Below are 9,968 nucleotides of genomic sequence, written 5' to 3' on the forward strand. Positions count from 1 at the left end.
TCGCCCGAGGAGCTCAGCGCCCTGCGCGAGAAGCGCTTCGCGGGCATCCGCCAGGCCGCCGAGGCCGCGCGCGCGAAATTCGACGCGCTCACGGAGAAGCAGCGCAAGCACCCGACGAACCAGGGCGACCTCGCGCTCTACAGCGACGACGCGCTCCACCAGCGCCAGGCGATCCGCGAGGACCCGGAGGTCATCGAGGAGCTCCACCGCTGGTGGTGCAAGACCAAGTCCGTCCACGACGTCGGCGGCGACGGCGGCGACGGCGTGCTGTCCGAGGTCGAGTACGGCGCGTTCCACAGCGACCTGCTCAAGATCCTGCGGGACCACGCGGAGGCGGAGGAGGACGACGACGACGACTTCGACCACGACTCGCCCGAGGCCCTGGCCATGCTCGACCAGGACTGGAAGCAGGACTCGGCGGGCGACGGCGTCGTCGACGAGCTCGAGTTCAAGAACGCCGTCTTCCAGGTCGCGGACGTCTGGACCGCGGGCGTCGACGCGGCGGAGTACCGCGACTTCCTCGCGACGTCCTTCAAGATCGTCTACGAGTCCTACCTCGGCCGCGAGCTGTCGGTGGCGTCGCTCTGCGTCGACCTCGAGCTCACGCTCGCGTGCTTCTCGACGGCCGCGGCCTTCACCAAGGCCCACAAGGCGGCCCTCGAGCGGGCCGTCGCGCGCAGGCTCGAGGTCGACGAGCACGGCGTGTCCGCCACCGCGACGACGGCGAAGAAGAAGGGCCTGCTCGTCGAGGTCCGGGTCGAGGCGGCGATGCCGCGCGCGGCCATGGCGCTCTGCGACAAGGAGTCGTGGCACGACGGCGGCGACGACGACGACGACGCCGAGGACGGCGCGGCCACGGAGCTCGACGCCGACACCAAAAAACGCGTCGACGCGAAGAAGCGCGCGCGCTACGACCACCGCCTCGCCGTCGACGACCGCGTGGATTCCAAATCTTCAACACGACTTCAATGTGCGCGTAATCGAACGGTTCGGACCAACCTCTTCGGCCGTGCTTCGATGACTTGACGAGAGCAATCGATTCGTCCAAAAACCAGCCAAATCGACTTCGATGTGACCGAGCGAGAGAATTTCAAAGTTTGGTCGGGACGTCGCAAACCAGCGGTTGATTTCCACACAGGTCGACTACCTCGTCGCCGCGGAGTTCGAGGAGGGCTACTACGACCCGGTCAAGGTCAAGGAGATCCTGGCGCGCCGCGTCCAGGACGCCGTCGACGCGTTCTCCGCGGACGTCGACCGCGACGGCAGCGGCCGGCTGTCGGAGGACGGCGCGGCGGCGTCGCTCCAGAAGGTCGTCCGCGGGAAGAATAGCCGCAAGTCCGCGCCGCCGAAGCCCAAGGCCGCGAGCCCGCGCGCGTCGAACGCGAGCAAGGCGCCGAAGAAGAAGGGCAAGAAGCAGGAGGCCGCGGACGCGCCCGCGGCGTCGCCCGCGAAGGCGGCAAAGGCGGCGGCGGGCGTCGTCGTCGCCTTCGACGGCGCCCTCTACGACGTCGAGTTCGCCGACGGCCTGGAGACGGGCGTCGCGCGCGACCGCCTCGCCATGGTCGCGCCGTCGCCCGACACGGCCGCGGAGGCCGCGGCCGCGCTCGACGACTCCATCGCCGTCGGCGCGACGGTGGCGTGCGCGGGCCGCGCGCCGCCGCCCGGCGACGCCAAGCCCAAGGCCGTCAAGCTCAAGAGCAAGCCCAAGTTCAAGCTCCGGCCGCGGACGCCGACGGCCTGGGGCGACCTCATCACGACGTGGCAGCCGAAGCTCAACTTCGCCGCGGCCATGTCCGTCCGCGCGACGTGCGAGATGGTCGTCGAGATCTACGCGGCGAAGATCGACGCCAACGCCGTCGACGAGAGCAACGGCAAGGACCGGCGGACCATGTCCGCCTTCGTCGTCCAGTTCCTGCAGCTCAAGTTCGGCAAGTCGCAGAAGTTCTTCAAGACCTTCCGCGCCTTCGTCGTGTCCCTCATCCGCGTCGTCGCCGACGTCCAGTCCGGCGACGGGCTCAACGCCGACGAGGCGACGGGCCACGCGTGGATCCTCCTCTTCGCGCGGGCCTGCCGCGTCGGCGAGGACAGCGCGACGAACCCGCACCTCACGCAGGACGCGTCGGAGCACCTCTGCGACCTCATCCGCGGCTCGCGGCCGAAGCTGGACCAGTGCGCGGCGCTCCTGATCTCCAGGGACCCGCCCAAGGGCTCCTTCGAAGCGGCGCTGCTCAACGCGCAATCCCGCATCATCACGGGCTGGATCACGCTCGAGGGCGCGAAGCGGCTCTTCGCGGCGGGCCTGCGGCGGTGCCTCGACGCGCAGCCGGGCGCCGTGGGCTACTACAAGTACAGCCTGCAGATCTTCGACGAGCTCTCCGAGGTCCGGGAGAAGCACGAGACGAAGGACGCGCGGGCGCGCGCGGTGCTCAAGTTCTCCGACTTCGTCGTCGTCATGGTCGAGCTCTTCACGACCATCGCGAGGCACGCCGACGGCACCATCCCGAGCATCAGCTCCGACGCCATCGAGGCGCGGGGGCGCATCTTCGCGCTCGAGAGCGGCGACTCGGACGCGCGGACGTCGCTCGTGGCCAACATGCTCATGGCCAAGCTCAAGGGCTCGCCGTCCAAGCCGTAAGGCGGCGCGAAAAAATCGGTTAGGAGCGGCCTTCTAGGTCATGAGGAGGGCGGCCTGGGGCGAGAGCTTCATCATGAAGGACTTGAGCTGCGTCGTGCCGCCCGCGTCGACGAAGTGGGTGATCTCGTCCCCGAGCATGAGGCCCACGGCGCCCCGCCAGTCGACGGGCGACTCGAGCGACGCGCCGAGCTGCGGGAGCGCCGCGGGGAGGTCGTCGTACTTGGCCGGGACGCCGCACGCGCAGTAGAGCGGGTAGCGGAGCTCGCCGCCCGTCGCCCGCGTGCCGAGCGCGTAGGCGTAGTCGTCGGACGGCGGCCCCGCGGCGAGCGCCGTCTGCGCGCCGCGGTGCGCGTCCGCGGGCTTGACCGTCGCGCCGGCGATGTCCGTCGCGACGAACGCGTCGACGGCCGCGGCGTCGCCGGCGACGACCAACGCGCCGTCGAAGAGGTCGTGCGACACGGCGACGGTGCCGCCGCCGCGCGCGCTCGCGGCCTCGAGGGCCGCGTCGACGGCCGCGCGGTCCGCGTAGCCGACGACGGACGCGGCCTTGGCGGGCGTCGCCTGGCCCGCGAGCGCCTCGGCGCGCGCGTCGCCGAGCTCGAAGGCCTCCTCGAGCGTGAGCGCGCCGGCGAAGACGAGCGCCGCGCACTCGCCGGCGACGCCGAAGCCCGCGACGCCCATGACCTCGCTCGGCAGCAGCGGCGTGTGCGCCCACGCGGGCATCTGGCTCTTGAGCTCGCCGTCGCCCCGGAGCTTCATGCGCATCTCGACCGTCGCCAGCGACATGACGATCGTCGCGTCGCGCTTCGCGCGCGCGTCGCTCTTGGCGCCGGACGCGAAGGCTTTGCGGAGGTCGTAGCCCCGGACCTCGGCCGCCGCGTTGAGCAGCCGCAGCGCGTGCTCGCCCTCGGGCTTGGACAGGAGCGCCTCGACGGCCGCGGCGTCGAGGTCCCGCTCGCCGGGGAAGAGCACGCCGACGCGGTGCGGCGGGCCCAGGGGCGCGATGGACACGAGCCGCAGGCACACGACGAGGTTCTCGACGGTCTCGTCCTTCTCGCAGCGCTCCAGCCCGGCGGCGATGTCGTCGAAGAAGACGTCGACGATGTACCACTCGTCCGCGGGGCCCTTGAAGCACTCCGGGTCGTCCTCGATGTAGTGCGCGAAGGGCGCCGGCACGAGCTCGAACTCCGTGACGACGAAGCCCGGGGGCAGGCAGCAGTTGACGGCGTTGCGCACGTCGCCGAAGGTGCTGTCGAGGCTGAACGTCACCTGGATGCTGTTGCGCAGGTGGTCCCGCACGTCGATGTACATGGCGGCGCTCTGTGCGGCGGACGCCGTAGACCACTTTCTCTGGCCGCCCTTGGCCCGCGATGCAGGCGCTTGCGCTTGCGGCAAAATGCTTGCAATCGCCGATCAAAAAGCCGATCGAGCTCAGCGCGATCGCTGCCGCGTTCATCATGGACGAATCGAACCTGCTCCACGTCTCGGGCCTCACGCGCAACGTCACGGAGGCGCACCTCGAGGAGATCTTCGCCTGCTTCGGCGAGCTCGCCTCCGTGTCGCTGGCCGTCGACGAGACCGTGGGCCTGAGCAAGGGCTACGCCATCGTCGAGTTCGCGGCGCGCGGCGGCGCGCGGGCGGCGCTCGACTCGCTCGACGGCGGCGTCATCGACGGCGCCGGCGTCGCCGTGCGCGTCGTGACGCCCGAGCGCGACCGGTCGCCGAGCCGGTCGTCGCGGTCGCCGTCGCCGCGCGGCGGCCCGCGGCCGCCGCGCGGCGGCGCGATGGTGCCCCGGGCCGTGTCCGTGCGGGACCGGCCACCGCGGCGGTCGCCCGGCCGGCGGCGGTCGCCGTCGCGGGGCTACGACCGGCCCGGCCGCGGCGACGAGCCGCCGCCGCGACCGACCGGCGCGGGCCGGGGCTACGACCGGCCCGGCCGGGGCCGGTCGCGGTCGCCGAGCCCGCCGCGCCGGGGCCGCCGGCGGTCGCCCTCGCCCCGCGGCGGCCGCCGGTCGCCGGAGCGCCGCGTGCACCCGCCGCCGCCGCCGCGCGGCGCGCCCGGCGGCCGCCGGTCGCCGCCGCGCCGCTTCGCCGGCCGGCGGCCGTCGCCGCCGCGGCGGTCGCGGAGCCCGCCCGCGCGGCGCTACCGCCGCTACTCGCGGTCGTCGTCGAAGAGCAGCCGGTCGCCGAGCCCGCGGTCCCGGTCCTACTCGAGCCGGTCCCGGAGCTCGAGCCGCGGGAGCCGGCGGAGCCGGTCGCCGTCGCGGTCCTCGAGCGGGAGCCGCTAAGAAAACGTGCGCGCGTTTGAACGTGTGGATGGAGAAGGGGTGGGCCTCCGTGTTGAAGACGTACGCGTCGAGCGGGAAGGACGGCGTCTCCTCCTGGATGAGGTAGAAGTACTTGAGCGTCTCGGCGATCCAGAACGACTCCATGCGGTCGAGGCGGTTCGCGCTCGCCGACGCCCTGGGCTTGGAGACGTCGCGCATGGACGCGTGGCCGAAGGGCGCGCGGAGCAGGTCGTCGATGGCCTGGAACGACTGCCAGGACCACGCGCGGTACTTGTCCCGCATGTGGTCCAGGCCCGGCAGGATGGACAGGTACCACCAGCCCTCGGCGGCCTCGGGCCGGAGGATGTACTCCTTCGTGTCCGTCGCGCTCAGGTCCATGCGCTTCCGCTTCACGCGTTCGGGCCCGATCTTCGTCGGCTGCTTGTCGTACATCGCGAAGCACGTCGTCGCGAGCTCGTCGGCGAGGGCGAGGTGCCTCGCCGCGCGCGCCGGGTCGTCCTGGTAGGCGGCGCCTAAAGCGACCCAGCCGGGCACGAAGCACTGGAGGTGCTCCATCGCCGACTCGCGCGAGAACGCGGACCCGCCGCGCCAGTTCAGGTTGTCCAGGTAGAGCAGGCCGTCGTCGCCGCGGGACGTGAGGCGCTGCTCCATGCCGTCGAGGGCGTCGTTGTACATCTGCCACGCGTCCTCGAAGTCGAGGGGCTCGGCGCTCTTCGTCCGCGTCGCGCGCCGGTCCGCGCCGCCCTGGAGGAGCCAGACCTTGGGCAGGTACTCGTAGAACGAGTCGGCCTCGGCGCCGAGCGTGATCTTGCCCGACGACGCGCCGACGCACTGCGCGTAGAGGCCCGGCTCGAGGCGCGCGGCGCGCTTGATGTGGTCGTAGAAGAGGCGCGCGGTCTTGAGGAACTTGGGGTCGCCGGACACGCGGGCGAGGTAGATGAGCTCCAGCTGCGTCGTGCCCGCGTGGGCGAGGCTCGGGCAGCCGCCGCCGGACCGCGCGCCGAAGCTCGGCGGGCAGACGCCCGATCGCTTGTCGAGCTTGCCGTGGATGACGTTGCCGATGTCCAGCGCGCGCGTCACGAAGATCTTGTCGCGGCTCACCTCGTAGGCCCCCAGCAGCCCGCCGAGCACGCGGATCGTCGTCTCGAAGATGGACGCGGAGCTCGGCGGGCTCCGCAGCTTCTTCCCGAACGCCTCCGTCGCGACGAAGTCGCGCGCCTCCTTGAATTCCTCCTTGAGCCCGACGATCCACAGCGTGTCCAGCGAGTCCACCAAGGTCACGGCCATGTCGAAGCCGCTGCCGACGGCGCGGCCGCTCACGGGGGCCACGGAGTCGCGGCCAAACGCGCGGTCGCGGTAGCCCTGCCACGCGTGCTTCACGGCCGCGGCGATCGCCGCGCGGCGCCGCGCGAGCTCCGCGGCGTCCGTCGGCGCGTCCGGCGCGCCGGCCCGCAGGCGGACCTCCGCGACGGCCGGCGGCGGCGGAGGCGCGGGCGTCCGCCGCGGGAGCGGCCGGCAGAGCGCGACGCCGTCTTTCGCCGCGGCGGGCTCCGCGGACCGCTTGAGCCAGCACGCGCGCGGCGGGTCGTCGCCGGGCGCGCTCAGGACGGCGGCGACGCAGCCCGCGTCCGCGCGGCAGGCCTCGCAGCACGTCGCCTCCGTCGCGCCGACGAGCGCGGGCCCGTCGCGGAGGTCCTGGCCCGCGACGTCCAACCCGGCCGCGAACTCGCAGGTCGCCGTGCTCGCCGGCGCCTCCAAGGGTGGCGGCGCGGCCCGGGCCCGGGGCACGCAGGCGACGACGCCGGGCTTGGACGTCGTCCGCGTCGCGTCAGCCTTGAGCCAGCACGCGCGCGGCGGCTCGTCCTCGGCGCCGCTGAGCACGGCGCCCATGCACCAGGACCGCTCGGCGCAGAGCGCGCAGCAGGCCTCCCGGCTCGAGTCCTCGAAGGGGCCCTCGCCGACGCCGTCGCCCGAGATGTCGACGTCCGCGCGGAAGTCGCACGTCGCCGCGGGCGCCGCCGCGGCGGCCGGCGGCGGCGGCGGCGCGGCGGGCGCCGCCGGCCGCTGCGCCGCCGCGTCGATGCCCTCGTGGAGCTGCGCCATGGCCTTGCGCAGCTTCTCCATCTCGCGCGTGCCGTTGCGCGCCTCGCGGAGGCCGCGCAGCGCCTGGCGGTCCGTCGCGAGCTCGGCGGGCGTCGTCATCACGACGGCCATCCAGGTGAGCGTCGCGATGCCGATGAGCGCCGCGAGCGGGCTCACCGGGAGGGTCGAAGAGCTGTGGCGACCCATCTTGGGTGGCGGCGCGCGCCTGGACGGCGCCGGTGGATGCGTCTGCCGCTGCGCCTGTGGCAGGTTTTTTGCGAGCGTTTTGGCTTTGACGCACGTCGGGCGCGATGGTGGACCAAGACCGCGTCGCCCGGTGGCGGGGCCTCCTCGGCGGGTTCGTGCCCCTGTCGATTCTAGGCGTCTGTCTCATCGGGTACAACGCCCCGAGCGTATTCCTGTCGCTCGCCGCGGCCCCGCCGGCCGACGGCGCCCTGCGCGGCGTTTTGACGCCCATCGTCTTCACGAACGAGTACGGGTCGCGGACGGCGGGCGATAGTTGGTACCCGTCCTTCGCCGACAGCGTCCTCGTCGAGCCCCACCGCCTGACGACCCTGTCGACGGCCGCCGCGGACGACGGCGCGTCGGCCGACCTTTCGAGGGCGACGTGGTCCGTGTCGACGGAGCGCGGCGCGCCGGGCCCCGCCGTCGAGCTCGTCGACGGCGCCTGGACCGTCCTCTTCGACGCCGTCGGGCGCTACGTCGTCGACGTGGCCCTCCCCTACGGCGACTGCGACGCGAACCTCGCGGAGGCGGCGGCGTCCGTCGCCGTCGCGTGCGTCTACGTCCGGCGGTCGCTCCGCAAGTTGAACCCCGCGGACCGGGAGCTCTACTTCGACGCCTTCAAGACGCTCATGGCCGTGCCGACGGCGCGGGGGCGGCGGCTCTACGGCGGCGGCTACGCGTCGCTGGACGACTTCGTCGCGGTTCACCTCGAGCTCGCGGGCGACCGCCCGCGTGGAACTCAAATCTTCAACCCGAGTTCAATGTGCGCGCATGCGACTGTTTTGCCACGAGCACATGCGCTGTGCTTCGAGAACTCGATGAGAGCCATCGCTTCGTCCAAAAATCAGCCGAATCGACTTCGATGTGATCGAGCTAGAGCGTTCTGAAGTTTGGCGGGGACCCCCCAAACCAGTGGTTGGAATCCACACAGGCGACCGCGGCAACGACGCGCTCCACGACGGCATGGGCTTCGTGGCGTCCCACAACGCGCTGACCTTAGCCTTCGAGGCGGCGCTCCAGGTCGTCGCGCCGGCGGCGTCCGTGCCCTACTGGGACTACACGGAGGACCACCATCTGGCGAACGAGGCCGAGGACCGCCTGGCGACGTTGTGGTCCCTCGACGTCTGGGGCGACGACTTCTTCGGCACGGCCTCGGGCAAGTACCGCACGGTGGAGACGGGCCGCTTCGCCTACGCGCCCATCGCCAAGGCGGCCGCGGGCGCGCGCGTCAAGTCGCCCTACGGCTACCTCCGGAGCCCGTGGAACGTGAACAAGGACCCCTTCCTCCTGCGGGCCCACAGCTTCTGCGGCGCGTCCTACGGCTGGCTCGAGGGGAGCCTCACGACGGAGGCGTCGCCCATCGACACGGCCTGGCCGTCCTGCAAGGTCCACCACGAGCTCACGTTCGCCGTCGACTCCTTGTACGAGTGGGTCTGGGCCGCCGCGTACGCGCCCCACGGGCCCGTCCACTTCATGATCGGCGGCTACACGCACTGCGGCGACATGGCCATGGCCGCGCTCCACGGGAATTCGTCCAGCGACGACCTCGAGGCGTCGAACGTCGCCAAAATCTTGGGCTCCGTGAAGCAGCGGACCGTCGCGTTCCCGAAGACGATGTGGCGCTACGGTCTGGTGGAGTACCCCCAGGCCTGCTCCGACGACACGCCCCAGGCCCTGTGCCACATGATCTGCGACGACCCCGTGTCGCTGGGCAGCTTCCGGAAGTTCGCCTTGACGGGCGACATGGGCGAGAACCTGTTCGGCGCGTGGGTGGCGCGGCTGCCCGTGGACCTCTGGGGCCAGTTCCTCGAGCTCATCTGCACGACGCCCTTCACGCCGGGCGAGCAGATGGGCGCGAACTCGCCCGTGGACCCCTCCTTCTGGCCCATCCACCCGACGCTCGACCGGCTGCTCCAGTACAAGCGCATCGTCAAGCCCTTCTCGAGCCCGGGCTGGGAGGCGCCCGACGGGCCCACGAAGTACTGCATCACGGACTACGACGGCATCGGCGCGTCGGACTGCAAGGGCCACCACCCCTGGGACGTCGCGCCCTGGGCCGTCGCCGTCGACGGCGACCCGGCGTTCGTCACGAACGGCGAGCTCCACGCCATGGGCGACCCGCGGGCCTACGCGCTCCCCTACGTCTACGACGATTTTACCTGGCCCCACTGCGACGCCGAGGGCCACGTCTTCCCGCCGCCGTCGGGCGCGCCAACGCCCGGCGCCGACGCCGCGGCGCACAAGCACGCGGCGCCCGAGGAACGGGATCCCGACGACCGCGGGCCGCCCGGCCACGACGACGACCACGGCGAGAAGCCCCAGGAGATGGGGTCCTCGCGGCCGGGGGAGGCGGGGTAACACTGGCGCGTTTAGATCGCGGCTCTCGGGGTCAGGCGCCTCGTTCACGAGCCTCGTGGGCCTCGAGGCGCGCGAGCGTGGCTTTGGCCTCTTCGTGGCCCTTGGCGAGCAGAGTAGGCCTCAGAGGCCCGCCGCGCTGGGGATGGCGCACGGCGGACGCGCCTCGCCGAAGGCTCACGCGTGGCCTCGCGATGCACGGGGGGAGCTCCCCATGTTCAACCAACGCAAGCGCTGCCGCTTGTCGAGCAACGAATCGTAGTGTTACCTCGATCGGCGGCGGGCGCGAGTTTTGCTCGGCCCGCGGTAGGCGCCGCGGCGGCTTGGCGAGGCCGTTGGCGTGGGGCAGCGGCGTCGCGCTG

The 9,968-nt window shown here is 72.2% G+C and overlaps 2 protein-coding genes across 2 annotated transcripts in view; one reads left to right on the plus strand and one right to left on the minus strand.

Annotated features, from left to right (window-relative positions):
• Positions 1 to 4,944: 4,944 nt before the first annotated feature.
• On the minus strand, positions 4,945 to 6,327 carry AURANDRAFT_10610 (hypothetical protein; the record flags this gene model as incomplete). Its single annotated transcript, XM_009036896.1, has 1 exon — positions 4,945 to 6,327. A coding segment is annotated over one exon (1,383 nt), but the record flags the coding sequence as incomplete, so codon positions are not given.
• Positions 6,328 to 8,214: 1,887 nt separating this feature from the next.
• The window catches only part of AURANDRAFT_62765 (hypothetical protein), a gene marked incomplete at both ends in the record, with an annotated part of 3,770 nt that continues 2,016 nt past the window's right edge, over positions 8,215 to 9,968 (plus strand). The window contains one exon of the mRNA XM_009036745.1: positions 8,215 to 9,605. Coding sequence (XP_009034993.1) covers positions 8,215 to 9,605 — 1,391 coding nt within the window. The remainder of the gene's footprint in view (positions 9,606 to 9,968) is intronic.

The sequence above is a fragment of the Aureococcus anophagefferens genome, assembly GCF_000186865.1.
Source record: "Aureococcus anophagefferens unplaced genomic scaffold AURANscaffold_5, whole genome shotgun sequence".
In the NCBI taxonomy this organism is placed as follows: domain Eukaryota; class Pelagophyceae; order Pelagomonadales; family Pelagomonadaceae; genus Aureococcus; species Aureococcus anophagefferens.